The sequence below is a fragment of the Oncorhynchus masou genome, chromosome 1 (genome assembly GCF_036934945.1).
Source record: "Oncorhynchus masou masou isolate Uvic2021 chromosome 1, UVic_Omas_1.1, whole genome shotgun sequence".
In the NCBI taxonomy this organism is placed as follows: domain Eukaryota; kingdom Metazoa; phylum Chordata; class Actinopteri; order Salmoniformes; family Salmonidae; genus Oncorhynchus; species Oncorhynchus masou.
The window spans coordinates 54,700,329-54,728,095 of NC_088212.1; the positions used below are offsets into that span (position 1 = coordinate 54,700,329).

General features: G+C 42.3%; 1 protein-coding gene across 1 annotated transcript in view; it reads right to left on the reverse strand.

Annotated features, from left to right (window-relative positions):
* prmt3 (protein arginine methyltransferase 3) overlaps positions 1-27,767 on the reverse strand; it is a 101,813-nt gene that overhangs the window by 62,671 nt on the left and 11,375 nt on the right. Inside the window, exon 10 of the mRNA XM_064974822.1 lies at positions 16,461-16,560. Within this exon, the coding sequence (XP_064830894.1) occupies positions 16,461-16,560 (100 nt within the window). The remainder of the gene's footprint in view (positions 1-16,460; positions 16,561-27,767) is intronic.

A 27,767-nucleotide genomic window follows, 5' to 3' on the forward strand; every position in this document is an offset into this window, starting at 1 on the left:
CTGGACTATCGGACCACCATTTTATTACGTTTGCAATCGCAACAAATAATCTGCTCAGACCTCATCCAAGGATCATCAAAGTGTGTGCTATAAATTCTCAGACAACCCAAAGATTCCTTGATGCCCTTCCAGACTCCCTCTGCCTACCCAAGGACGTCAGAGGACAAAAATCAGTTAACCACCTAACTGAGGAACTCAATTTAGCCTTGCGCAATACCCTAGATGCAGTCGCACCCCAAAAAACATTTGTCATAAGAAACTAGCTTCCTGGTATACAGAAAATACCCGAGCTCTGAAGCAAGCTTCCAGAAAATTGGAACGGAAATGGCGCCAAACCAAACTGGAAGTTTTCCAACTAGCTTGGAAAGACAGTACCATGCAGTATCGAAGAGCCCTCACTGCTGCTCGATCATCCTATTTTTCTTAATTGAGGAAAATAAGAACACCCCCCCCCCCCCAAAACAATTGATACTGTAGCAAAGCTAACTAAAAAGCAGCATTCCCCAAGAGAGGATGGCATTCACTTCAGCAGTAATAAATTCATAAACTTCTTTGAAGAAAAGATCATGATTATTAGAAAGCAAATTACGGACTCCTCTTTAAATCTGTGTATTCCTCCAAAGCTCAGCTGTCCTGAGTCTGCCCCAGGACCTAGGATCAAGAGAGGCACTCAAGTGTTTTAGTACTATATCTCTTGACACAATGATGAAAAGAATCATGGCCTCTAAACCTTCAAGCTGCATACTGGACCCTATTCCAACTAAACTACTGAAAGAGCTGCTTCCTGTGCTTGGCCCTCCTGTGTTGAACATTATAAATGACTCTCTATCCAAAGGATGTGTACCAAACTCACTAAAAGTGACAGTAATAAAGCCTCTCTTGAAAAAGCCAAACCTTGACCCAGAAAATATAAAAAACTATTGGCCGATATCGAATTTCCCATTCCTCTCAAGAAATTTTGAAAAAGCTGTTGCGCAGCAACTCACTGCCTTCCTGAAGACAAACAATGTATACGAAATGCTTCAGACTGGTTTTAGACCCCATCATAGCACTGAGACTGCACTTGTGAAGGTGGTAAATTAAATTTTAATGGGGTCAGACCGAGGCTCTGCATCTGTCCTCGTGCTCCTAGAACTTAGTGCTGCTTTGATACCATCGATCACCACATTCTTTTGGAGAGATTAGAAACCCAAATTGGTCAACACGGACAAGCTCTGGCCTCATTTAGATCTTATCTGTCAGAAAGATATTAGTTCGTCTCTGCGAATGGTTTGTCCTCCGACAAATCAACTGTACATTTCGGTGTTCCTCAAGGTTCTGTTTCAGGACCATTATTGTTTTCCCTATGTATTTTATCTCTTGGGGATGACGTTCGAAAACATAATGTTAACTTTCACTGCTATGTGGATGACACACAGCTGTACATTTCGATGAAACATGGTGAAGCCCCAAAATTGCCCTCGCTGGAAGACTGTGTTTCCGACATAAGGAAGTGGATGGCTGCAAACATTCTACTTTTAACTTGGACAAAACAGAGATGCTTATTCTAGATCCCAAGAAACAAAGAGATCTTCTGTTGAATCTGACAATTAATCTTGATGGTTGTACAGCCGTCTCAAATAAAACTGTGAAGGACCTCTGCGTTACTCTGGACCCTGATCTCTCTTTTGACAAACATATCAAGACTGTTTCAAGGACAGCTTTTTTTTCATCTAAGTAACATCTACGACAATCAGACATTTTACGACAATCAGACATTTTCTGTCCAAAAATGATGCAGAAAAATTCAACCATGCTTTTGTCAATTCTAGGTTGGACTACTGCAATGCTCTACTTTCCGGCTACCCGGATAAAGCACTAAATAAACTTTATCCGTGCTAAATACGACTGCTAGAATCCTGACTAGAACCCAAGAATTTGATCATATTACTCCAGTGCTAGCCTCCGTACACTGGCTTCCTGTTAAGGCAAGGGCTGATTTCAAGGTTTTACTGCTAACCTACAAAGCATTACAAGGGCTAGCTCCTACCCATCTTTCCAATTTGGTCCTGCCGTACATACCTACACGTAGGCTACAGTCACAAGACACAGACCTCCTAATTGTCCCTAGAATTTCTAAGCAAACAGCTGGAGGCAGGGTTTTCTCCTATAGAGCTCCACTTTTATGGAATGGTCTGCCTACCCATGTGAGAGACGCAGACTCAACCTTTAAGTCTTTATTGAAGATTCATATCTTCAGTAGGTCCTATGATTGAGTGTTGTCTGGCCCAGGAATGTGAAGGTGAACGGAAAGACACTGGAGCAAAGAACCGTCCTTGCTGTCTCTCCCTGGCCGGTTTCCCTCTCTCCACTGGGGTTCTCTGCCTCTAACCCTATTACAGGGGCGGGGTGAGTCACTTGAGTGGGTTGAGTCACTGATGTGGTCTTCCTGTCTGGCCCCCCTCCATTGGGTTGTGCCGTGGCGGAGATCTTTGTGGGCTATACTCTGCCTTGTCTCAGGATGGTAAGTTGGTGGTTGAAGATATCCCTCTAGTGGTGTGGGGGCTGTGCTTTGGCAAAGTGGGTGGGGTTATATCCTGCCTGTTTGGCCCTGTCCAGGGGTATCATCGGATGGGGCCACAGTGTCTCCTGACCCCTCCTGTCTCAGCCTCCAGTATTTATGCTGCAGTAGTTTGTGTGTCAGGGGGCTAGGGTTAGTCTGTTATATCTGGAGTATATCTCCCATCTTATCCGGTGTCCTTTGTGAATTCAGTATGCTCTCTTATTCTCTCTTTCTTTCTCTCTCTCTCTCGGAGGACCTGAGCCCAAGGACCATGCCTCAGCACTACCTGGCATGATGACTCCTTGCTGTCCCCAATCCACCTGGCCGTGCTGCTGCTCCAGTTTCAACTGTTCTTCCTGCGGCTACGGAACCCTGACCTGTTCACCGGACGTGCTACCTGTCCCAGACCTGCTGTTTTCAACTCTCTCGAGACAGCAGGAGAGGTAGAGATACTCTCAATGATCCACTATGAAAAGCCAACTGACAATTACTCCTGAGGTGCTGACCTGTTGCACCCTCGACAACTACTGTGATTATTATTATCATTTATGAACATTTGAACATCTTGGCCATGTTCTATTGTAATCTCCACCCGGCACAGCCAGAAGAGGACTGGCCACCCCTCATAGCCTGGTTCCTCTAGGTTTCTTCCTAGGTTTAGGCCTTTCGAGGGAGTTTTTCCTAGCCACTGTGCTTCTTCACCTGCATTGCTTGCTGTTTGGGTTTTAGGCTGGGTTTCTGTACACCACTGAGATATCAGCTGATGTAAGAAGGGCTATATAAATCAACTTGATTTGATGTGAAATCAAATTTTATTTGTCACATACACATATTTAGCAGATGTTATTGCGGGTGTACCGAAATGCAAAAGTATCTAACAATTCACAACAATACACACAAATCTAAAAGTAAAAGAATGGAATTAAGAAATATAAATATTAGGACAAGCAATTTCAGAGTGGCATTCACTAAAATACAGTAGAATAGAACACAGTACATACATATGAGATGAGTAAAGCAGTATGTAACCATAATTAAAGTGGCCAGTGATTCCATGTCTATGAATATAGGGCAGCAGCCTCTAAGGTGCAGGGTTGAGTAACCGGGTGGTAGCCGGCTAGTGATGGCTATTTAGCAGCCTGATGGCATTGAGATTGAAAAACAGCTTATGTCTCTCGGTCCCAGCTTTGATTCACCTGTACTGACCTCCCCTTCTGGATATCAGTGGCTCGGGTGGTTGTTCGGGTGATTCTTTTGGCCTTCCTGTTACAGCGGGTGCTGTAGGTGTCCTGGAGGGCAGGTAATTTGCCCCTGATGATGGGTTGGGCAGACAGCACCACCTTCTGGAGAGCCCTGCGGTTGCGGGCGTTGTAGTTGCCATACCTGGTGTTGGTACAGCCCAACAGGATGCCCTCAATAGTGCATCTGTAAAGGTTTGTGAGTGTTTTACATGACAAGCCAAATTTCTTCTGCCTACAAAAGGTTGAAGAGGTGCTGTTGTGCCTTCTTCACCACACTGTCTGTGTGGGTGGACCATTTCAGATCGTCAGTGATGTGTACGCCGAGGAACTTGAAGCTTTCCACCTGCTCCACTGCGGTCCCATCGATGTGGATAGGGGCGTGCTTCCTGCTGTTTCCATGATCAGCTCCTTTGTTTTGTCGACATTGAGTGAGAAGTTATTCACCTGGCACCACACTGCCAGGGCCCTCATCTCCTTTCTGTAGGCTGTCTCGTCATTGTTGGTAATCAGGCCTACTACTGTTGTGTCGTCTGCAAACTTGATGATTGAGTTGAAGGCGCAGGTCCCCTGTGTTGAGGATCAGCAAAGTGGAGGTTGTTTCCTACCTCCACCACCTGGGGGGCAGCCCGTCAGGAAGTCCAGGACCCAGTTGCACAGGGCGGGGTTCAGACCCAGGGCCTCAAGCTTAATGATGAGCTTGGAGAGCACTATGGTGAGGAACGCTGAGCTATAGTCATTGAACAGCATTCTCACATAAGTATTCCTCTTGTCCAGATGGGATAGGGCAGTGTGCAGTGCGATGGTGATTGCATCATCTGTGGATCTATTTGGGTGGTAAGCAAATTTAAATGGGTCTAGGATGTCAGGTAAGGTAGTCTCTCAAAGCATTTCATGATGACAGAAGTGAGTGCTACGTGTCGATAGTAATTTAGTTCAGTTACCTTTTCTTTCTCGGGTACAGAAACAATGTTGGACATCTTGAAGCAAGTGAGGACAGCAGACTGGGATAGGGAGAGATTGAATATGTCTGTAAACACTCCAGCCAGCTGGTCTGCACATGCTCTGAGGATGTGGCTAGGGATGCCGTCTGGGCCCGGCAGCCTTACAACGGTTAACATGCTTAAAATGTGTTACTCACGTTGTCCACGGAGAAGGAGTCCTTGGGCCTTGGTAGCGGGCCGCGTCGATGGAACTGTGTTATCCTCAAAGTGGGCAAAGAAGCTGTTTAGCTTTTCCGGAAGCAAGACGTCGGTATCCGCGACGTGGCTGGTTTTCCCTTTGTAGTCCGTGATTGTCTGTAGACCCTGCCATAGGCGTCCCGTGTCAGAGCCGTTGAATATCGACTCCACTTTCTCTCTATACTGACGTTTTGCCTGTTTGATTGCCTTACGGTGGGAATAACTACACCGTTTGTATCCGGCCATATCCCAGTCACCTTGCCATGGTTATATGCAGTTGTTTCGCTTTCAGTTTTGCGTGAATGCTGGCATCTATCCACGGTGTCTGGTTAGGGTAGGGTTTAATAGTCACAGTGGGTACAACATCTCCTATACACTTTCTGATAAACTCAGTCACCATATCCGTGCATTCGTCAATGTTAGAGGCTTCCCGGAACATATCTCAGACCGTGTGATCAAAACAATCTTGAAGTGTGGATTCCGATTGGACAGACGAGTGCTGAATAGTCCTTAGCACGGGTACTTATTGTTTGAATTTCTGCCAATAAGAGAGGAGCAAAATTGAGTCATGATTTGATTTACCGAATGGAGGGCAGGGGAGTGCCTTGTAGGCATTTCAAAAAGCTGAGTAGCAGTGGTCTAATGTTCTCAGAGAGAGTGCAACAGTCAATGAGTTTGTAGAACTTCGGTAGCGTCTTCCTCAAATTTTCTTTGTTAAAATCCCCAGCTACAATAAATGCAGCCTCAGGAAATATGGTTTCCAGTTTGTGAAGTTCTTTGTGGGCAGTCATGGTATCGGCTTGAGGGGTAATATACACAACTGTGACTGAGATAATTCTCTTAGGGGGGTAATATGGTCGGCATTTGATTGAAAGGTATTCTAGGTCTGGTGAACAAAAGGACTTAAATTCCTGTATGTTATCACAATCACACCAGTGTTTTAAACACAATCAGTGTTTTAATCATGAAACATACACCCTCACCTTACTTCTTCCCGAAGATTTCTTTATTCCTGTATGCGCTATATACTGAGAACGCAGTTTGATGTACGGACAAAGACAGTATATCCCGAGAAAGCCATGTTTCCGTCCGAATACCTCTTCTCCACCGGCGGTATTTTGGATCAACTTCTGAAATCAGATAAATTGCCCTGGGGGGTACGAACAAAGGAAACAATTTGTGAAAGTCGTATTCCCGGTCGTAATGCTGGTGAGTTACCGTCGTTCTGATATCCCAAAATTATTTCCGGCTGTATGTAATAACACAAAACATTTCCTGGGCTAATAATGTAAGAAATAACACACAAAGGAGCTAGAAGCAGAGCTTCTGTCGGCGCAATCTTGCACATTGCTTAGACATATCATTCACGTCGGCCACAGAGAACAAGAGCCCACAGTCCCTGGGAGCAGGCTGTGTTGGTGGCACTGTGTTATTCTCAAAGTGGGCGAAGAAGGTATTGAGCTTGTCTGGGAGCAAGACGTCAGTGTCCAGGGGCGTGGTTGTTTTTCCCTTTGTATTCCGTGATTGTCTGTAGTCCCTCCCACATATGTAGTGTGTCTGAGCCGATGAATTGCGACGCCACTTTGTCTCTATACTGACATTTTGCCTGTTTGATTGCCTTACGGATGAAATAACTACAGTTTGTATTCAACCATATTACCAGTTACTTACTTAAATGCGGTGGTTCACGCTTTCAGTTTTGCGTGAATGCTGACATCTATAGATCGCTGCACTGGGGGTGTGTGAGGGGAATACAACTGATACCAGCACATCTCATCTGAACTACACTGAACACAAATATAAATGAAAGATGCAACATTTACAATCAGATAATAATATGACTACGTAAGAACTCTAGAGTAATACATTACTTTGCATGCACACCTAATAATAATTTTAAAAAACACTGAAGTCAACTAAATATGTACAATATGTACAGGAGCGCTCAGACTATGCTGCCATTACAGCACCATGGCAACCCTCGACCAAATATTTCAAGGCAGAAATTAACCAACCAAAAATATACAAAATCAACATATTTATGAAGAGTGAGAGGGGGTTACTAATTGTAATTTTATGACCCTCTTTCCTTCCCACACTTGGCGTGGAGCACTCTCCACGTTCCCTGTTATTCAGAAGCCCCTCTGTCAAGGGGAAGGTCTGACCTGGAGTGGCCCCGTGTTCAGCTCCACTACATAGCACATTAGCCCGGGTATTATTCCATTATTACATCTTGTTGGCTTCATCCTTACTGGTGTGCACTGCTGACAAATGGCTTTTTTACCAAGCCAGCCTGCAACCCTTCCTATAGACCTAACTCCTCCTCTTTTGGCTCGGTTCAACCTCAACCCCTAGATCCTTTACTGTTGCCCTTTGCTGTAAATAACATTGGTGTAACTCACCCTTTTCCTCCATGAGGCCATATTGCTTTCATCCAGATCTTCAAACAGTAAAGAGGTGGATAGATGAAAGCAATATGGCCTCAGGGAGGGCAGTGGAGCAATCCCCATATTGCTTACACCAATCCAGTCCTTTCAGATCTGTGCATACCAAAAGGGTAGGAGCTCAGGAAAGGGGCTAGGACCAGAACCTCTTTGAGAAAAGGAAATGAGGAAGATGAGGATAGGTGAAGTAGAGGCGCAGAGAAAGGGAGAGGGAGAGCAAGTGAGATGGCTTCGGCCAGCTGCATAATAATTCACAGATGATTATTCAAATTAAGATAACCTTTCAGCAGAAAGAGGAGAGAAGATAAGAAAGGGAGGGAGACAAACTACAATCGCCACCATCTCATGGCCCATGGATGAACTGAAAAGATGATGATTGCCTCCGAATTTAAAGTAGCGTTAGGGTCTACATTGGTCCCCCCTGCCCAACAGTAACCCGTTATTTTCCACTCCAGAACCAAAGTCCATATCTACTGACTGGCTGACTGTATTAGTCCTGGCCTCTCCTTTTCTCAGAACCAGGTCGTTGTTAAAACGCTCTCGCAACGTATCCGACCTCATAATTTAGAGCCCAATTTCACGGGACACTGCCTCACCTGAATGAGAGGGAGGGGGAAGACTCAGAGAGGAAGAGAAACGTCTGGAAGGAGAGTTACGCCTTCCTTTTTCTCCCATAATGCGTTGGGACGATCTCTTCAAGCCTAACAGTGTGACTCACAATCCGACCCCGCTACGCCCTTCTCATATACACACACACTATTTATTAGCAAAACACAGGATCCATCTCCACGTCACTGCACTGGGGGTGTGTGAGGGGAATACTCACATCTCGTATCTTAACTACACTGAACAAATATATAAACAAAACATGCAACAATTTCAAACATTTTACTGAGTTACAATTCAAATAAGGAAATCAGTCAATTTAAATAAAATAATTAGACCCTAATCTACGTTGGGCACAGATACTTAATAAAAAATAGGTGTGGATTAGAAAACCAGCCAGTGTCTGTTCTGGTGTGATCACCATTTGCCTCATGCAGCGCAACACATCTCCATCGCATAGAGCTGATCGGACTGTTGATTGTGACCTGAGGAATGTTGTCCCACTCTTCAATGGCTGTGCAAAGTTGCTGGATATTGACAGGAACTTGAACACGATGTCCTACACGTCAATCCAGAGCATGCCTAACATGCTCAATGGGTGACATGTCTGGTGAGTACGCAGGACATTTTCAGCTTCCAGGAATTATGTTCAGATCCTTGCAACATGGGGCCGTGCATTGTCTGAGCACAGACGATTCCATAGGTGAATAAGCCGAATGTGGAGGCTGGCGTGGTTACACGTGGTCTCTGGTTGTGAGGCTGGTTGGATGTACTGCCAAATTCTCTAAAAACAATGTTGGAGGCAGCTTATGGTAGAGAAATGAACATTAAATTATCTGGCAACAGCTCTATTGGACATTCCTGCAGTCAGCTTGACAATTGCACACGCCCTCAAAACATGAGACATTTGTGGCATTGTGTTGTGTGACAAAACTGCACATTCTAGAGTGGCCTTTAATTGCCACCAGCACAAGTTGCACCTGTGTAATGATCATGCTGTTTAGTCATCTTTTTGAAATTAACATTAAATTCTCTGGCAACAACTCTATTGGACATTCCTGCAGTCAGCTTGACAATGGCACGCTCCCCCATAACATGAGACATTTGTGACATTGTGTTGTGTAACAAAACTGCACATTCTAGAGTGGCCTTTAATTGTCCCCAGCACAAGGAGCACCTGTGTAATGATCATGCTGTTTCGTCATCTTTTTTATATGCCACACCTGTCAGGTGGATGGATTATATTGGCAAAGGAGAAATGCTCAATAACAGGGATGTAAAACTAATTTGTACACACAATTTGAAAGAAATAAGCTTAGTGCTTTTCTGTGGTTGTTCATTTTAGTATAAATTTGTTGCAATCAATGAGCTTGCTGCACCTTTCTACTGACAATGTGGTCCACTTTCAGCAGAACACTGCTCTAATTCTTCAATATTTGAAGGGAGGCCTCCACCAACTGCCTCCACTCAAGGACATTGAGACTTGTCCCAGAGCCACTACTGTGTTGTCTTGGCTGTGTGCTTAGGGTTGTTGTCCTGTTGGAAGGTGAACCTTCGCCCCCAGTCTGAGGTCCTGAGCACTCTGGAGCAGGTTTTCATCAAGGATCCCTCTGTACTTCACTCTGTTTATCTTTCCCTCGATCCCGACTAGTCTCCAAGTCCCTACCACTGAAAAACATTCTCACAACATGGCGGTGCCACCACCATGCTTCATTATAGGGATGGTGCCAAATTTCCTCCAGATGTGATGCAGGCCAAAGAGTTCAATCTTGGTTTAGTCAGACCAGAGAATCTTGTTTTTCATGGTCTGTCTTTTAGTTGACTTTTGGTAAACCCAAAGCGGGATGTCATGTGCCTTTTACTGAGATGTGCCATTTCTACAATAAAGGTCTGATTTGTGGAGTGTTGCAGAGATGGGAGAACCTTCCAGAATGACAACCATCTCCACAAATAAACTCTGTAGTTTCTCTGTAGACAGAGTGACCAATTTAATCAATTTTAGAATAAGGCTGTAACATAACAAAATGTGGAAAAAGTCAAGGGGTCTGAATACTTTCCTAATAATGCTGGGCCTGGCTGGGCCTGGCTCCCCAGTGGGTGGCCCTATCCCCTCCCAGGCCCACCCATGGCTGTGCCCCTACCTAGTCATGTGACATTCATAGGTTAGAACGTAATGAATATATTTTAATTGACTGATTTCCTTATATGAACTGTAACTCAGTAAAATCATTGAAATTGTTGCATGTTTTATTTATATTTTTGTTCAGAATAGATTTTGTGTTTGTGTTTTATATTTTATTATACAGGGTGCATTTGGAAAAGAGACCTAGGTCTCAAAATGTATTCCATGTCAAAATGAAGGATAAATCAAAAATATATGTGTTTCAACTCAATTCAAACAAGTACCTCCCAAATTAATCAATTGTGTCAGTTCTCACTCTAAGTTGCATTCAACGACTAAAAAAGCACTTTTTTACATTTGAAAGTTTTATTTCCAATTAATAATGGTATATAGTGAATATTTCAGTAGGGAGCTTTATGTTCCCATATGCCTCTTAATCATCCATGAGCTTCTCAGCCAGCTCCTAAATCAGCAGGACTTAAGGTACAGTGAACTAACCAACAGACCAGTTAAACTACAACAGCATTCTCAGTAACGGTTACATAAATGTTTTACATGTGGTTGTTTATCTACCGTAGTTGAACGCACTGACTGAAGTCGCTCTGATAAGTGTCTGCTAAATTACCAAAATGTAAGTGTACGATTGCAAAGCAGGCTGGGTATTATTCTAATGAGCTCTGCCCCTCAAAAAGATAAACTGTTTCAACAAACAAAATCTGGTCAGTTAATTTCGACAAGAATGAATCTGGTGCACATCAAGTACATTTTACAAGAGACAATTACATTCAACCATAAAATATGCATTTATTGTGAAATGTTAATAAAATATGATAAAGCAAAACTTAAGGGCAGCCATAATCTCTTTTTGTTGTTGTTTAGAGCTAGTATTCTTTATCCCTAGACACACTCATTTAGAATGCCTGAAGCTTTAACAGTACTTAAAGCTGTGTGTGTGTTTGTGTGAGAAAGAGAGATTGTGTGTGTGCAAGTGTAAAACTTCCAGAACATCTATAAGAGTGAGTAGGCCTACTTGAACACTGGGAGCATAACTAGCTAGAAGTTAGTTACAGTTAGTTACTTTTGTGTTGTGTATGGTGAAAACACTATCAAAACAAAATGTTGTGTCCCCATCCCTTACAAGCAAACCCTAACTCAATGCACTGCATTATAAATGGAAAACTTTCTTTAGGGACATATTTGAGCAAATTCATTGCGACTCATCACGATTAACTAATGCTATTAACCCCCTACACTCGTGGGAATTGGCCTATATGGATAGGGATACATTTAAATGTTTCTGACAGGAGAAATATGGAAACCATATGCATAACCATGGTAGCAATAGTAGGAGGAATAGTTAGGAGATTATGGGAAAATTATTAGACTAAAGATGAAGACAACAATTCACCAAGACTGAATCCAAATAACACATTTTATTTTATGTGCATTTACTGCCGCATTTGTTGATAACAAAATCTGAAAATACTCTGGATACATACAGTAACATGACAAGAAAATTTGTGGTAGGTGCAATATGAGACAAAAAAAAATGACAAGGGTTTGAGTGAGAGTTCTAACTGGTGTTTCCAAGTAGCCACACACACCTCTCAAATTGTGCACAGTTCATAAGTCATTTCAATGCACCTTTATGACTCAAAGATGAGTCGTGAACTAGAAATTGTTGTTTTTTTAGCTCTCCTAGCGGTGTTGAGGAACTACAGAAAGCACAAATGTAGTTGTTTTGTTTGGAACCCAGCCCTGCATCTCTGCCTTTACGCTATTGTTGTTGTTTACACAATCCAAAAACGGTCCATTATAAATCGCTATCTAGTTTAGGTGGGCATCATTTTAAAGCTTGTAGTTACTATTGCCAACATGTATAGCCAAAATACAATATTTCAGTGTTGGGCTTTCACAAGGTAATTCAGAAAAGTAGACCATCATTTGAGTGCATAGCATTGGGTCATGAGTGTATTCAGACCAGTGGCGGTTGGTGCCGTTTATGATTAGGGAGGATGATTATTTGTTTCATGAGCATGGCCTTATTTCTATTACAGCATATTGGATGACTGTCATTCATATTCCATTCGGCCATCACGGTCGGCTAATAATCCCCAGTTTCCGATTGGCTCATTCATCCCCCTCCTCTCCCCTGTAACTATTCCCCAAGTCGTTGCTGTAAATGAGAACGTGTTCTCAATCAACCTACCTGGTAAAATAACGGATAAATCAAATTCACCCAGCTCAATGTAACATCGATAGGCTACTGCATGATACTCTACTTTTCTCTGTACCCATCATGAGGTTCCAACAACCTAGCCTATGAATGTTTACAGCGTAGTTGCACAGGTCGAGCGAATTTTGAGTAATCAAGGTGACAGACAGTGACACATTCAATACTGCCTTGTACACTCTTGCCTGCATCTAGCTAATCTAGGATGTATTCATAAGTCCAACAGTTGCGACTTCTATTAGACACATTCAGTTATGTTTATCCCTGTTTTGTTCTGTTTGCTTCCATTTAAGAAAAGTTTTTGAACAGAATCGGTGGAGTGAACACACCCCTGATCACACGCAAACAGTTGACTTTCATAGCAGCCACATAAAAACAGCATGATCGTTTTGCTTGTTGTATATATATTTCCTTCTAAGACTAATTCGTCTTCTGATCTCGTTTAATGCATGGGCACTTCCGTTCCAATTTCTGTACTGGATTACAGGTACTAATCTCTGAAAGATACCTTTTCCCAAATTTATCAGTTACCAGTTCTGGCCATTAAAGGCAAAGGTCCAGGGCCTGTGGCCGGCCTACTGGAGATGGTGGCCCTTTTCTCTCCTTTTTTGTTCAGAGTTAAGAGAGTAAGAGAGAGGGAAGAAGTAATTTTCTAGTCCTGCTAGGTCACATGGTATTACACCTACAGTAAGTGCTGTCTTGGAGGTAGAGAAAGCATTTTGTGGACATATTTCAAATATCGTGAAATGCCTTTTTAGCTTTGCTTTTCCTTAGGGTGCTTTTTAGTTGTTCAGTTTTGTCATTTTTATCTTATGTTGATTGTTCTGTAGTAATTATTTCAGCTTTTTATTTTCAGTTTTTTTATTTGTTTTTCCTGTGAAGCGCATTGTGTTGCATTCCATGTTTGAAATGTTCTGTATAGATAAAGCTTGATTTGAAAACCTGAAGTTGGTTAAGGTCAATTCAAAATAATGTTCAGCATGTGTGTCAATGTGCGTATGTTTGTGTTTTCAAGTGTCTGTCTCTGTGAGTGTGTCACCATGTGTGTATGTGCCTATGCATGTGTGGGTGAGTGACAGTCAGTCCGACTGGGCGACAGTATGACTGATTACTGCTGTCCTTCACTTGGGCAGGTGAGACTCCTATTACTGATAATGAGGCTAGAGAGGAGGCTGCCATTAATTTGGCTCCACAGATCTACAGCACACAGTTAGTGTGTGTGTGTGTGTGTGCCTACGTGTTGAACTCTCTCCAAACAAACTCTGGTGCCCTCCAAAGTGGACGTCGAGGAAAACTTTGCCCACCTCAAAACAAATCCTCGTCAATAGGATTAAAATAAAAAATACTGTCAAATCTACAGACCACAAACATTAAGCCAAAGTCCTTCACGTCTTCCTTTTGCTTGATAAGTTATGAAAAGTGTGTTTTCATCAATTCAATTACCTACCACCTCCTGGAGAAAAAAAAATCATTTTCTGAAAGCCTTCTTTCCAAGTCAAGCTTACCATGCTTCATTTACTTTTCACCATCATTTGCTACTCACTTCCCAGTGACCTAGGGCAACCAATGGAAATAAGCTTTGCGCTCACATTGAAGAGACCTAGATGTGGATTTCAATATAAAAACTTCAGCCCCAAAAGTTTCTTTCCGGGATCAAGGCCACAAAACTGATTCTGAAGCCAACTTCACTCATGAGAGTCCTCCCCCCTCCTCCCATCAGAAAAGAGTCACCTAAACCCATCAGACCTGATTGATCTCTAGGTAACAATCTTTATTTAGCTTCTCAGTAATTCAACACCTCCTCCCCCCAGTCAGAGGTCTCTCATCTCTGGCTTCATCCCAAATGGAACCTTATGCACTACATAGCAAACTACTTCTGATCAAAGCCCCGTGACCTCTGGTCAAAAGTAGTGCACTATATATGAAATGGAGTGCCATTTGGGACACAACCTCAGAGAGAGAGAGAGAAGAAAGAGAGGAAGAGAGAGGAACAGATCAATGCTTTGAGTTATGAAACAACAGTGGCACGGCTAAAGGCCATCTCTCAAACAACACCCCGGCTAGGTAGACAGGCGACTTGTTTCACAAAAATTAACACGCCCCCATTAATCACCAGCCCGAGTGATCCCCTATCGTCTAGTCTGAAAGTGGGAGACGGCCAAAAGTTCGGACATTTTCTGATGGAACTTGTCACGTCTCCCTCGGGGTAGAGAGACCTTACTGGATGGATCACTTTACATCACCCAGTTAACTTGTAGTGTGTGTATTACTGAGTAAGCTTCACCTAGGGCCAATATTTTCAAATCACACACTATGAGAAGTAGCATATGACAAATGTTCTCTGAACATAAAGGAGGCTTTCTTTGCCTTTGTTGACCAAATGTTGTGATTATCTCAGAGATAAAATATATTTCTCCACAGCATGGCTAATATTTGTAAAAAATAAAATAAATAAAAAAGTACTCCAAATCAAACTGAATTAGACTGTGCCTTTAATATTCTCCTATCACTTCAAGAGTGAAAGAAAGCAGTCATGTTCTCGAGAAGTGTCTAATTTGAGTGATGTCCCTCCTGTGTATCCATAGCACCCCTTGGGCTGGTTGGCAGAGGTATGACCCATATTCCCTGTCCCCTGTTGGAAGCATTAGGAGGCTTGGGGTACTTGGCTGGCACTGCTCTCCTCTGTCCCCCACTGTGCTCTTCGAGTGTGTGTGTGTGTGCGTACATGTACCTGTGAGTGTGTGTGTGTGTGTGTGTGTGTGTGTGTGTGTGTGTGTGTGTGTGTGTGTGTGTGTGTGTGTGTGTGTGTGTGTGTGTGTGTGTGTGTGTGTGTGTGTGTGTGTGTGTGTGTGTGTGTACTCTGTGTGCTGGGCGGAGTTGGGGGACATAAGGGGCCAGTTTAGTGATGTATTACAGCATGACACGTTGGCATTGGGATCAGCATAGCCCTAGGTTCTGCCAGAATCACTCTCGTCTATGAGTAAAGCAACGACACAAGGTCATCAAAATAAAGCCTCACACCCAGGTATGTGTTCAGATGTACAGTGCGACACACTGGTGATTGGCTACTATGATAAATTGTTAAGTTAGTAATATTGATAGCCTGTAGATCAATCAAAGTCATGACAGCGCAAACAAATTTGAGGTATTAAAATAAGTGATTTCCATCGCTCTGTTGGTAAATACTTGCATCAGATCACATCTATAAAGGACTGGTATTCTGATTAAAAACCATTGATGACAACTTGAAGACAGACCTCGTTGGGTCTACACCGCTGTAAGACACGGGGATTCTTGCAGTCGGGACTCAAGACTTACTTCAACTTACCGGCAAATAAGGTCTAACGCAGACTCAATGAATTTACGACTCTGCAAGGGCTGTCATTTCCTGTCATTTCTCCACTTTACACAGGCAGATCCTAGGGCAGCGTTTTGGGCCCTGCACTCTTTGAGAAATGTCCACAGTCACTGCGGTGATGAGAAGTGACAGGAGGATTCTCAGATTTAATAGCGTTCTGCGAGCCGGTGTCATTAGAGATTCGTGTCACGCTGTGAATTTCTATTTCCCCTGGTAACGGCGTGAGATTCCGTACCCGTGCGAACCGCAATGCTCCGTCTGACCCCGGGGGTTCGGGGAAAGCTGGGGCGGGACCGTGAGTGGGGACAGATACGGCCTGCTCATGAATAAAGGATGACTTCAGAGGAGTGTTCAACTTTCAACCCCTTCGTCCGTTTTGCCAGCGAGGACCTGGCTGATGAATGGGCATCAGTGCTCAGAGCGACTCCAAATAACCCTGGTTAACTATTTAGGAGGGGACATGGCCGGGGCTAATTCTATACATGCCATGTTTAAAATAGTCACTGATGTTACTAGTGTAGTGGAGGTTTCTATACTGTATGTTGAGATAGTGTTCAGAGCAGTTAGAATAACAATATAATTTGTCAGGGTTTGCGGCATTTCCATTTCAATTCAAGCAGATTCAGGAAATCTTCCGAAAAAGATGGACATTCCAAAGATAATGTCCATCACTTTTTTTAAACCACAGCCTGTAATTAAAATAAACTAAAATAATGAGCATGAACAGTGAACTGACCATCCATTCTGAGATGATGATGTCCACCTTCTCAACGGGCAGTTTGACTTCCTCTATCCTGCCCTTTATCAGAGTGACCCTGTCCTGCAGCTGGTTCGACCTGAGAGGAAACGAGACGGTGAAGAAAAAATGTGTTCTTTCCTGTTCAAAACATTTTTATTGCAATAATGAAACAAGACAATATGCGATAGTCCAAAATTACAGCCAGAGATAAATTAAACAGTACATTAAGAACATTAACCCCAAAAATAACAAATTAAATGTTAAATAACGAAGTGTTGGGAGTGATGCTTTCAGCAAATAGGCCAAAACCATGGATCGGGCACAGTTTTCTACTCAACATTAGTTGTACTTTTACACTTGCATTCAACTCCAGAATAGAATAGTTGTAATCATAGTAACAAATCAATAGCTGTACTATGGTCTCCCAACAACACACAGCTTTTGTGTAATATTCTAAGGTTAGGACTTTAAAGGATGAGCTATTTTTATTAATTAAGTAGGCTCTCTCTCACAAGTATATAAAGAAAAAAGTCCCTGTAGTTGAGGCACAACAAACAGTGAATTTGTTCCGACATATCCCCAACCTACTACTCTAACATTGGTCAAAGGCCAAGCTATTTTGGGTAAGTAGGACATAATTGTTCCTCCCCTATGGCCCTTTCACACAGAGGTTTGTGTATTAACGAAAACCCAACCTGACCTGTGTGTGTGTGTGTGTGTGTGTGTGTGTGTGTGTGTGTGTGTGTGTGTGTGTGTGTGTGTGTGTGTGTGTGTGTGTGTGTGTGTGTGTGTGTGTGTGTGTGTGTGTGTGTGTGTGTGTGTGCGCATCCAGAGCACGTGTGTACAGATGAGGTGTGTGTATACACAATACATGCGAGTCCATACTGATGTGGTGACTTCGAGAGTGCACCCTGTTTAAATGATCCTTCCTTTTCTGACCGGCAACCCAGGGTATCAATCTCTGTGCATATTCCATTATCATGACAGCTAATGTTACTGGGGACAGAACAATTACTCACGGCCCAAGAGTGCATTTATGCAGCGCTGATCCTTATCTTCCGCTCCCTCTCTCGCTCGCTATCACATCCTCCCAGAATCACTCTAACATTCTCTCTATCCCCCCTCTCTACCTCCCTTCTCCCTCCCTTCAGGAGAAGGATACACTGTAATCTCATTATTGGGGTAATTTAGAGGACAATGTCAGGACACTGGGTGGGGGGAGGGGGGCGTTGAGGGGTAGAAAGAGATATGACTAAAAGAAAGAGAGCGAAAGCGTGTGTGTGTGTACATGTTAGAGAAAGACGGACATAGAGTGCCATTCTTCTGGTTGCTTGTGGTGTTAATCCCCCCGTGGGTTAAATACACACGTCTCATCACCTTAAATCCATCTGTATCGGAGTAGCAGGATTATGCCACAACTCCCCCGGGGGTACAGGGCACTACAGTGAGCCCAATGATTCTAGCTTTATTACCTCAGATTTTTCATTGTGCTTCTAAATGTCTTTGGGTGCGCCTACATTTTTCAAATTAGGTGCACACGTGCTCCTTGTAAATAAAACGCAGTTGATTCCACCCAATGTCCTGCAGCAAAGAAAATCTAATGTTACAGACACTCATTGGTCAGTTTATTAGGTACACCACTCTGTTCACAAAAATGGTTCGCTCCTACAGACAGGCCACTGAGTATTAAGGTATTTTAAAATTTTATTGACTGTTATGGGACTTACATGAATAATGACTAAATTATGTATACATTTAACGTAGAACTATAACTAAACAGAATACTACTCTGTCACTGTATGAATCTTATTATAATCACAACACTGAATATAATGTGTGTAGTTTTAGTTCTGAATTAGAACAAGGACTTTCTGTTCCTTGTTAGAAACGAATGGAGCTATCGTCAGACCGGCTGGAATACTGTGTTCCTTACAGGACATTCTGTCCCCACCCAGGGAGGGGAGAGACCTTGGGCTTGTAGTATATTGTTTAACACGTGGCAGACAATGTGAGAAGGCTTGTGAACTATATTGCCATAGTATCTGAGAGGAACATTTATGACGAAATGTGAGGTATATTGGTTTCATCTGACCAGAGAATTCCGTTTCTCAAGCGGGCTTTCGTCTGGCCACTATCATAAAGGCCTGATTGGTGGAGTGCTGCAGAGATGGTTGTCCTTCTGGAAGGTTCTCCCATCTCCACAGAGGAACTCTGGAGCTCTGTCAGAGTGACCATCAGGTTCTCTACATAAAATTCCTTCGACCTAATGGGCTGGTTTTCACTCTGACATGCACTGCCAACTGTGGAACCTTAAAAAGGCAGGTGTGTGCCTTTCCAAATCATATCCAATCAATTCAATTTACCACAGGTGGACTCCAAACATGTTATAGAAACATCAAGGATGATCAATGTTAACAGGATGCACCTAAGCTCAATTTCGAGTCTCATAGCAAAGGGTATGAACTTATGTAAACAAGGTATTTCCGTTATTTATTTATTCTTAACATTTGATAAAATGTCTTAAAGACTGTTTTCGCTTTGTCATTATGGGGTATTGTGTGTAGATTGATTAAATTATTTTCCTCATCAATTTCAGAATAAGGCTGTAAAGTAACAAAATGTGGAAAAAGAGAAGGGGTCTGAATACACAAATTCATACTTTCATTGTCAACTCATTTCTTAAAGCCTACTTTCTTGAAAGCCTAAGGTAGGCCAAGGTTTTTAAATACATTTTAAGGAAAAATAGTTTGTGTGTCTGACACACGCTGGTGGCTTTGATTAACGGGTGCTTTTACAGCGGTTTGCGTGTGTGAGATTGCTGATTCTCTCTATAGGCCTACATGTCCATTCAGAAAGTTTCCTAAAGTAGCCTGTCTGGACTCCATCTGTTTAATAAGAATCAAATGCCTATTTTTAGTAGCTTAGGCTACATTATTTCATTAAGATGTCCTCTCTCTGAAGAAAATGTGTTAATGCCACTGATATCGAATGACCTCAGCAGCATAGTTTGTATTTCGGGAAAAGTGGAATTAAACTTCATTTGAATGGTTTGTGCATCGAAATAGGATCAGTAATAAAAAAAACATATGCAGAAAAGCAAACAGGTTGGCATGTATCTTTATTTTGACTCCATTAACGTTGTGTCAACACAAAAACGCAACAGATCCTCTCCAATCTGGCATTTCTTAATTTGTTGAGGAATAATAACAATAATGATAATGGTTTGTTTCAAGTAGGTTTTTATTAAGACGTATGTCTTCAAAGAGGGAGACACCCTAGACCCAAACTGTTACAGACTTATATCCATCCTGCCCTGCCTATCTAAGGTCTTTGAAAGCCAAGTCAACAAACAGGTCACTGACCATCTCGAATCCCACCATACCTTCTCCGCTGTGCAATCCGGTTTCCGAGCCGGTCCCGGGTGCACCTCAGCCACGCTCAAGGTACTAAACGATATCATAACCGCCATCGATAAAAGACAGTACTGTGCAGCCATCTTCATCAACCTGGCCAAGGCTTTCGACTCTGTCAATCACCATATTCTTATCGGCAGTAGCCTCAGGTTTTTCTAACGATGACACCATTCTGTACACTTCTGGCCCTTCCTTGGACACTGTGCCATCTAACCTCCAAACTAGCTTCAATGCCATACAACACTCCTTCCGTGGCCTCCAACTGCTCTTAAATGCTAGTAAAACCAAATGCATGCTTTTCAACCGTTTGCTGCCTGCACCCGCACGCCCGACTAGCATCACCACCCTGGATGGTTCCGACCTAGAATGTGGACATCTATAAGTACCTAGGTGTCTGGCTAGACTGTAAACTCTCCTTCCAGACTCATATCAAACATCTCCAATCCAAAATCAAATCTAGAGTCGGCTTTCTATTTTGCAACAAAGCCTCCTTCACTCACGCAGCCAAACTTACCCTAGTAAAACTGACTATCCTACCGATCCTCGGTCATCTACAAAATAGCTTCCAATACTCTACTCAGCAAACTAGATGCAGTTTATCACAGTGCCATCTGTTTTGTTACTAAAGCACCTTATACCACCCACCACTGTGACCTGTATGCTCTAGTTGGCTGGCCCTCGCTACATATTCGTCGCCAGACCCACTGGCTCAAGGTCATCTACAAGTCCATGCTAGGTAAAGCTCCGCCTTATCTCAGTTCACTGGTCACGATGGCAACACCCACCCGTAGCACCCGCTCCAGCAGGTGTATCTCACTGATCATCCCTAAAGCCAACACCTCATTTGGCCGCCTTTCCTTCCAGTTCTCTGCTGCCTGTGACTAGAACAAATTGCAAAAATCGGCTGAAGTTGGAGAATTATTTCCCTCATCAATTTTAAACATCTGCTATCTGAACAGCTAACCGATCGCTGTACATAGTCCAGCTGTAAATAGCCCACCCAATTTACCTACCTCATCCACATACTGTTTTTATTTATTTACTTTTCTGCTCTTTTGCACACCAGTATCTCTACTTGCACATGTTCATCTGATCATTTATCGCTCCAGTGTTAATATGCTAAATTGTAATTATTCGCCTACCTCCTCATGCCTTTTGCACACAATGTATATAGACTCTTTTTTTCTACTGTGTTATTGACTTGTTTATTGTTTACTCCATGTGTAACTCTGTGTTGCTGTCTGTTCACACTGCTATGCTTTATCTTGGCCAGGTCGCAGTTGTAAATGAGTATTTGTTCTCAACTAGCCTACCTGGTTAAATAAAGGTGAAAAAAAAGAAACAAAATGTAAACAAGTGTACAAACAGAATTGTGACCTCCCCTATTTTTGACCCCCCCTGAACAGTTATGTCGGTGACCATGTACATTGGCCTGGCCAATTACCGTAACCTCAAATTCCAAGACCGTAACAGCCCTAATCGGTCGGGCTCTAATTTTAATTACATACAGTGCCTTGCAAGAGTATTCAATTCCCCTTGGTGTTTTTCCTATTTTGTTGCATTACAACTTGTCATTTAAATTGATTTTTATTTGGATTACATGTAATGGACATACAAAAAAATTGTCCAAACTGTTGAAGTGAAAAAATGGTAGTACAGATCAGGGTTGGGTTATAAAAAAAATATCCTAAACTGTGGACATCCCACGGAGCACCATTAAATCCATTATTTAAAACATGGAAAGAATATGGCACCACAACAAACCTGCCAAGAGAGGGCCGCCCACCAAAACTCACAGACCAGGCAAGGAGGGCATTAATCAGAGAGGCAACAAAGAGACCAAAGATAACTCTGAAGGAGCTGCAAAGCTCCACAGCAGAGATTGGAGTATCTGTCCATAGGACAAATTTAAGCAGTACACTCCACAGAGCTGGGCTTTATGGAAGAGTGGCCAAAAAGAGCCCTTGCTTAAAGAAAAAAATAAGTAAAACACACAAAAGGCATGTGGGAGACTCCCCAAACATATGGAAGAAGGTACTCTGGTCATATGAGACTAAAATTGAGCTTTTTGGCCATCAAGGAAAACGCTATGTCTGGCGCAAACCCAACACCTCTCATCTCTCTGAGAACATCATCCCCCCAGTGAAGCATGGTGGTGGCAGCATCATGTTGTGGGGATGTTTTTCATCGGCAGGGACTGGGAAACTGGTCAAAATTGAAGGAATGATGGCTGGAGCTAAATACAGGGAAATTATTGAGGGAAGCCTGTTTCAGTCTTCCAGAGATTTGAGACTGGGGCAGGGGTTCACCTTCCAGCAGGACAATGACCCAAAGCATACTGCTAAAGCAACACTTTGGTGGTTTAAGGGGAAACATTTAAATATCTTTGAATGGCCTAGTCAAAGCCCAGACTTCAAACCAATTGAGAATCTGTGGTATGACTTAAGGATTGCTGTACACCAGCAAAACCAATCCAATTTGACAGAACTGGAGAAGTTTTGCTTTTAAGAATGGGCAAAAATCCCAGTGGCTAGATGTGCCAAGCTTAAAGTGACATACCCCAAGAGACTTGCAGCTGTAATTGCTGCAAAAGGTGTCTCTACAAAGTATTGACTTTGGGGGGAGGGGGGGTGAAGTTATGCATGCTCAAGTTCCTTTTTTGTAGGTCTTATTTCTTGTTTGTTTCCCAATTAAAACTATTTTGCATCTTCAAAGTGGTAGGCATGTTGTGTAAATCAAATGATACAAACGCCAAAAAATATATATTTTAATTCCAGGTTGTAAGGCAATAAAATCGCAAAAATGCCACCGGGGTGAATACTTTCGTAAGCCACTGTATGCCTTCATTAAGATCCACTGTGGGGTAGTGACAAAAACTGCACGTGTGTGTGTGTGTGTGTGTGTGTGTGTGTATCTGTATAGGTGTGCATCTGGGGTACAATGTCATGTTTTCACTACTTTGTCCTTCCACGCTGAGAGGCCTAGTGGGAAACTACCTGCATGCCAACACACACACAAGACAGCGAGCTAGTGAGCTGTAAAATTAAAACGTCCCCTCTCCCGCAATCCCATTGTTTTGCTTATACGACACTCCCTTGCATAATGGTAATAACAACAGACAATAATGGCCCCTAACTCAAAGCTGCATTCAGGCATACACAGATTGAGGAGTGTTTGTTGGTCTATGGGTGGTAAATGAGTTTGGTTTGGAAGCACTGTCCGGTTCACTGGTGGTGCTACTGGAGAGCTGTTATAAAAATGGGTGTAGGTGTTATAAAACACACAGCAGGTGAGAGTGTAGTAGCCCCTTACACTCGTACCAGTATACAGGTTGAAAATGGCAGATTTGGGCACTGATAAATGCCTAAATTGGAACACAGTGGCTGTACAGTAACATGCTATACATTACGCCAGAGCTCTGGCTCTGCGCTTCACAGCGCTCTATGGGTTTTGACTGACAGATGATCGGAACGTGAACACTTTGCATAATAAGATGTTGCCCCCATCCCTCCTGCTAATTAAGCAACTTTTTGTGCTTTTGTCTGAGGGAAATGTTAATTAAAAGATGGGTTGCACTAGCAGTAGTTTAGGGAGCAGCTGTGGAAGAGCAGAGAGGCAGGAAAGACCAGAGTCAGGCATGTGCACTAAATGATGTGAGTTAAGGCCAGGCCGTCTGACACCCACTTTATTGAGCTCAACCACCTGAAACAAATAAAAAGGTGGCTGGAGGTCACAGAGACCTCTACTGAGAAAGTCCATACTACACTGGGGAGGGAAGTGTACTAGTCCACATACTACTAGGGAGGGAATATATTTCCAAAACACTTTCCAACTGAAAATATATTTCAAATGTATTTGCTGAAGCAAAGACTCCAATGTGTTTCCCAATAAATCACTGCAAGCGTGCGAGTACAACATCAGAATCAAATTTGCTGTGATAGAAAGCATTATGGCACTCTTGTTTTGTGGATCCGAGGTGCCCACCGGATAATTTATATGTAGAAGGACAGAGAAGCTCAGTTCTTGTGACTTGTTAAAAAGGACATTCTGCTCCAAAATGTTTTTTATTATCCTGACACCATCTAAAATATAATTTCTACATCCAGAAATCAGCCAAATAACATACTGGTAAAATAATTTGTTTGCGTTACTTTAACATATTGGACCATGCATATAGCCTATGCATGGTCCATATTATCAGATATGCCATTAGCAATAAGCATAATCACCTGTAGCCCAACTTATGCAGCATAGCGGCTGTAAATAGTCTGAAGCATGGTGCTGCCAATCATTTAACTAGTTAGCGTCCCACAGAATAGTATGTCCCAGGAATCTTGCATTAACAAAGTGAATATGACGTAGGCCGACCAGTTCTCACAGAAACCACTTTGTCACTTTATGTCACCATTCGTTAAATAGATAAACTATTCTACTATGGGATAACTGATTTTTCTATTTTTTCCATTACTCGTTTTGTTTGCAGAGGAAAAGTATGTGTGGACTGTTCTAGCATCTTCAAAGTGCGCTTTTTTGGGGGCATGGAAGCGCCACAGCTAAATGACTGTAGCAGAAACACTGACACCAAGCACTAATCAAAATATACAAAGAAATGGTTAATTGACCACAAAAAAAAAACATCTACATTTTGCAATGGCCATCTCAATCTCAAGACTTAAACCCCATTGAAAACCTGTGGTTTGAATTGAAGTGGGCAGTCCATAAGAGCAGATGAAGGAAAGAGAAATGATCTAAAATCCCTCCCAATGTGTTCTCCAATCTCATTGAACATTTTAGAAAAAGGCTCAGTGTCATTATCCTTGCAAGTGGACAACAGCGGTGCCAATAACTTTGACCCTGTTGTACTACTTGTTAAACAAAATGCCTCCCTCTGAGCAATTGTATTAGTATAAAATAATTTCCACACAAAACAGTAGCATACAATATAGCTCAGTATTTGTCTGGCAGGTTGGCAGGTAGATGTGCTGACTTGGACTGCAGTAAGGACAGCGAGTGCACAAGTTTGTTTGCGAGTGAATTGTTTGTCACAGAAAGTTATGTTTAACAGGCTAGAATCTATTTATTTAAATTAAAAAAATAGTATCTACCGGGTGTATTTCTCGATGGCCTGTATAGGTCCAGAAAAATGCTAGTGTTAGTGTTTGTTTTTTTTACTTATCTGCCTGAAAGCTCTATCTCTGCGACACGGATTTAGTTCCTTTGTCTCTTCCCATGGAGGCTTCCCCGTTCAGGGGAAATAGCGAGCATTTAAATGCGCTGCAGGAGCTGTATTTACTATGCTCTCTTATGGGAAACAATGTGGACCGACTGGAATTCTGATGCAACAATATTTACTCACGGAGGACATAAGGGAAGAAGTGGCTACTCTTAGCAAACAGATTAAAAGCTTGCACAATATACTGATATATAGGAAAGAAACCAGAGAAAACAAAAATACTATTTACACACTATTGGATCAGTCTAAAACTTTGCACATACACTGATGCCATCTAGTGGCCAAAATCTAAATTGCGCCTGGGCTGGAATAATACATTATGGCCTTTCTCTTGCATTTCACAGATGCATTTGTTTAAAAAAATAAAAATTGTTTTCTTTCTTTGTATGATCTATTACCAGATCTAATGTGTTATAGTCTCCTACATTCATTTCACATTTCCACAAACGTCAAAGTGTTTCCATTCAAATGGTATCACGAATATTCATATCCTTGGTTCAGGTCCTGAGCTACAGGCAGTTAGATTTGGGTATGTCATTTTAGGCAAACATTTTAAAAAGTGGCAGATCATTAATTACACCAACATTGACATTTTGGTAATATCTGAAACTTGGCTAAATAAGACTGTGCTGGATACTGATGTGTTTCTGGCTAGTTATGTTTCTAGAAGTGGAGGTGTCACCATATTTACAAAGGACAACTTACATATTATTGCATCTCTCACACACTGTCCTTTAGCAATTTTAATGTCTAGTTTCGTCCTAAACTTGCGCGAGTGGGAATTTTATCGCCCTCCCTCTGCCTGAACATGTGCTTTTAGCCAATTCTCTGACCCTACGATCTAACTATGCTTAATCTGAATTAGACATTTGGGGTGATCTTAATTTTGATTGGTTGATGTTAGTTACTGATAGATTTTGCTCAGGCTGAAAAAGATCTGCACGAACTCAGCTGATAACTGAACCAAACTACCCCAACTTTTAACACCCTAAAAAATCTACCCATTTAAATATCATTTTGACAAAATTCCCCTCAAATATACAGCCTATGGAATTTTTGCTAATGAGTTCAGTGACATTTGAACCCCCCCCCTTGACTGCATAAGAGATGCAAAGCTACATAAATCCCCCCCTCGCATTATTACAATGAGAAATTATAGGAATTTCAATGAGCAACAACTTTTGTCTGATTTGGAATTGTTTGAATGGGGGGGGCACTAAAATGTTTTACTTCTTTGCTCAACTCTATTGCAGATAAACATGTTAGTTCAAGAAACTAAGGATAAAGGATAGAGCTAATCCCTGGTTCACACGTGAACTATCACAGAAAGTTCGGGAGAGAAATTTAGCTTGGGCTAAGGCAAGGCTGATTGATTCTAAGTCTGACTGGCAGTCCTGTAGACGCTCCAGAAATAGATGTCCACCCCTTGTTAGAAAAGCAACATTTTATCAAATTGTATTTGTCACATGTGCCAAATACAACAGGTGTAGAATTTACCGTAAAATGCTTACTTACAAGCCCTTAACTTTATTTCTTGCGACGAGCAATCCCGGATCCGGGATCGTAAATCATAGCCTCAAACGAATTAGCATAACGCAGCGGACATAAATACCCCTAGTAACTTTTCATATTCATGAAAATAATATATTCAAACACAAGCTTAGCCTTTTGTTAACAACACTCATCACAGATTATCAAAATATGCGTTACAGCCAACGCTAGACAAGCATTTGTGTAAGTTTATCATGGCATAATGCTATGCTTGCTCTGCTGGCAGCAGGCAACATTTTCACGAAAATAAGAAAAGCAACCAAATTAAATCATTTACCTTTGGAGAACTTTGGATGCTTTCACTCAGGAGACTCCCAGTTAGATAGCAAATGTTCCTTTTTTCCAAAAATATTATTTTTGTAGGCAAAAAAGCTCCCGTTTGTTCATCATGCTTGGCTGAGAAATCGACCGGAAAATGCTACCACTACAACTCCAAACTTTTTTTCAAAATTAACTCCATAATATCGACAGAAACACAGCAAACAAACGTTTAGGATCCATCCTCAAGGTGTTTTTAACATATCTATTCGATAATATATCCGTCGAGGCAATTGGTTTCTCATAAGAAGCGATTGAACTACTACTTCCGGTGCCGACAGAGATGGCCGCCTCGCTTCGCGTTCCTAGGAAACTACACAGTTTTTTGTTTTTTTACGTGTTATTTCATACATTGGTACCCCAGGTCACCTTAGGTTTCATTACATACAGTCAAGAAGAACTACTGAATATAAGAGCAGCATCAACTCACCATCAGTACGACCAAGAATATGACTTTCCCGAAGCGGATCCTGTGTTCTGCCTTTCACCCAGGACAATGGAATGGATCCCAGCCGGCGACCCAAAAAAACGACTTCGAAAAAGAGGGAAACGAAGCGGTCTTCTGGTCAGACTCCGGAGACGGGCACATCGTGCACCACTCCCTAGCATACTTCTCGCCAATGTCCAGTCTCTTGACAACAAGGTTGATGAAATCCGAGCAAGGGTAGCATTCCAGAGGGACATCAGAGATTGTAACGTTCTTTGCTTCACGGAAACATGGCTCACTGGAGAGACGCTATCGGAGTTGGTGTAGCCAGCTGGTTTCTCCACGCATCGCTCCGACAGAAA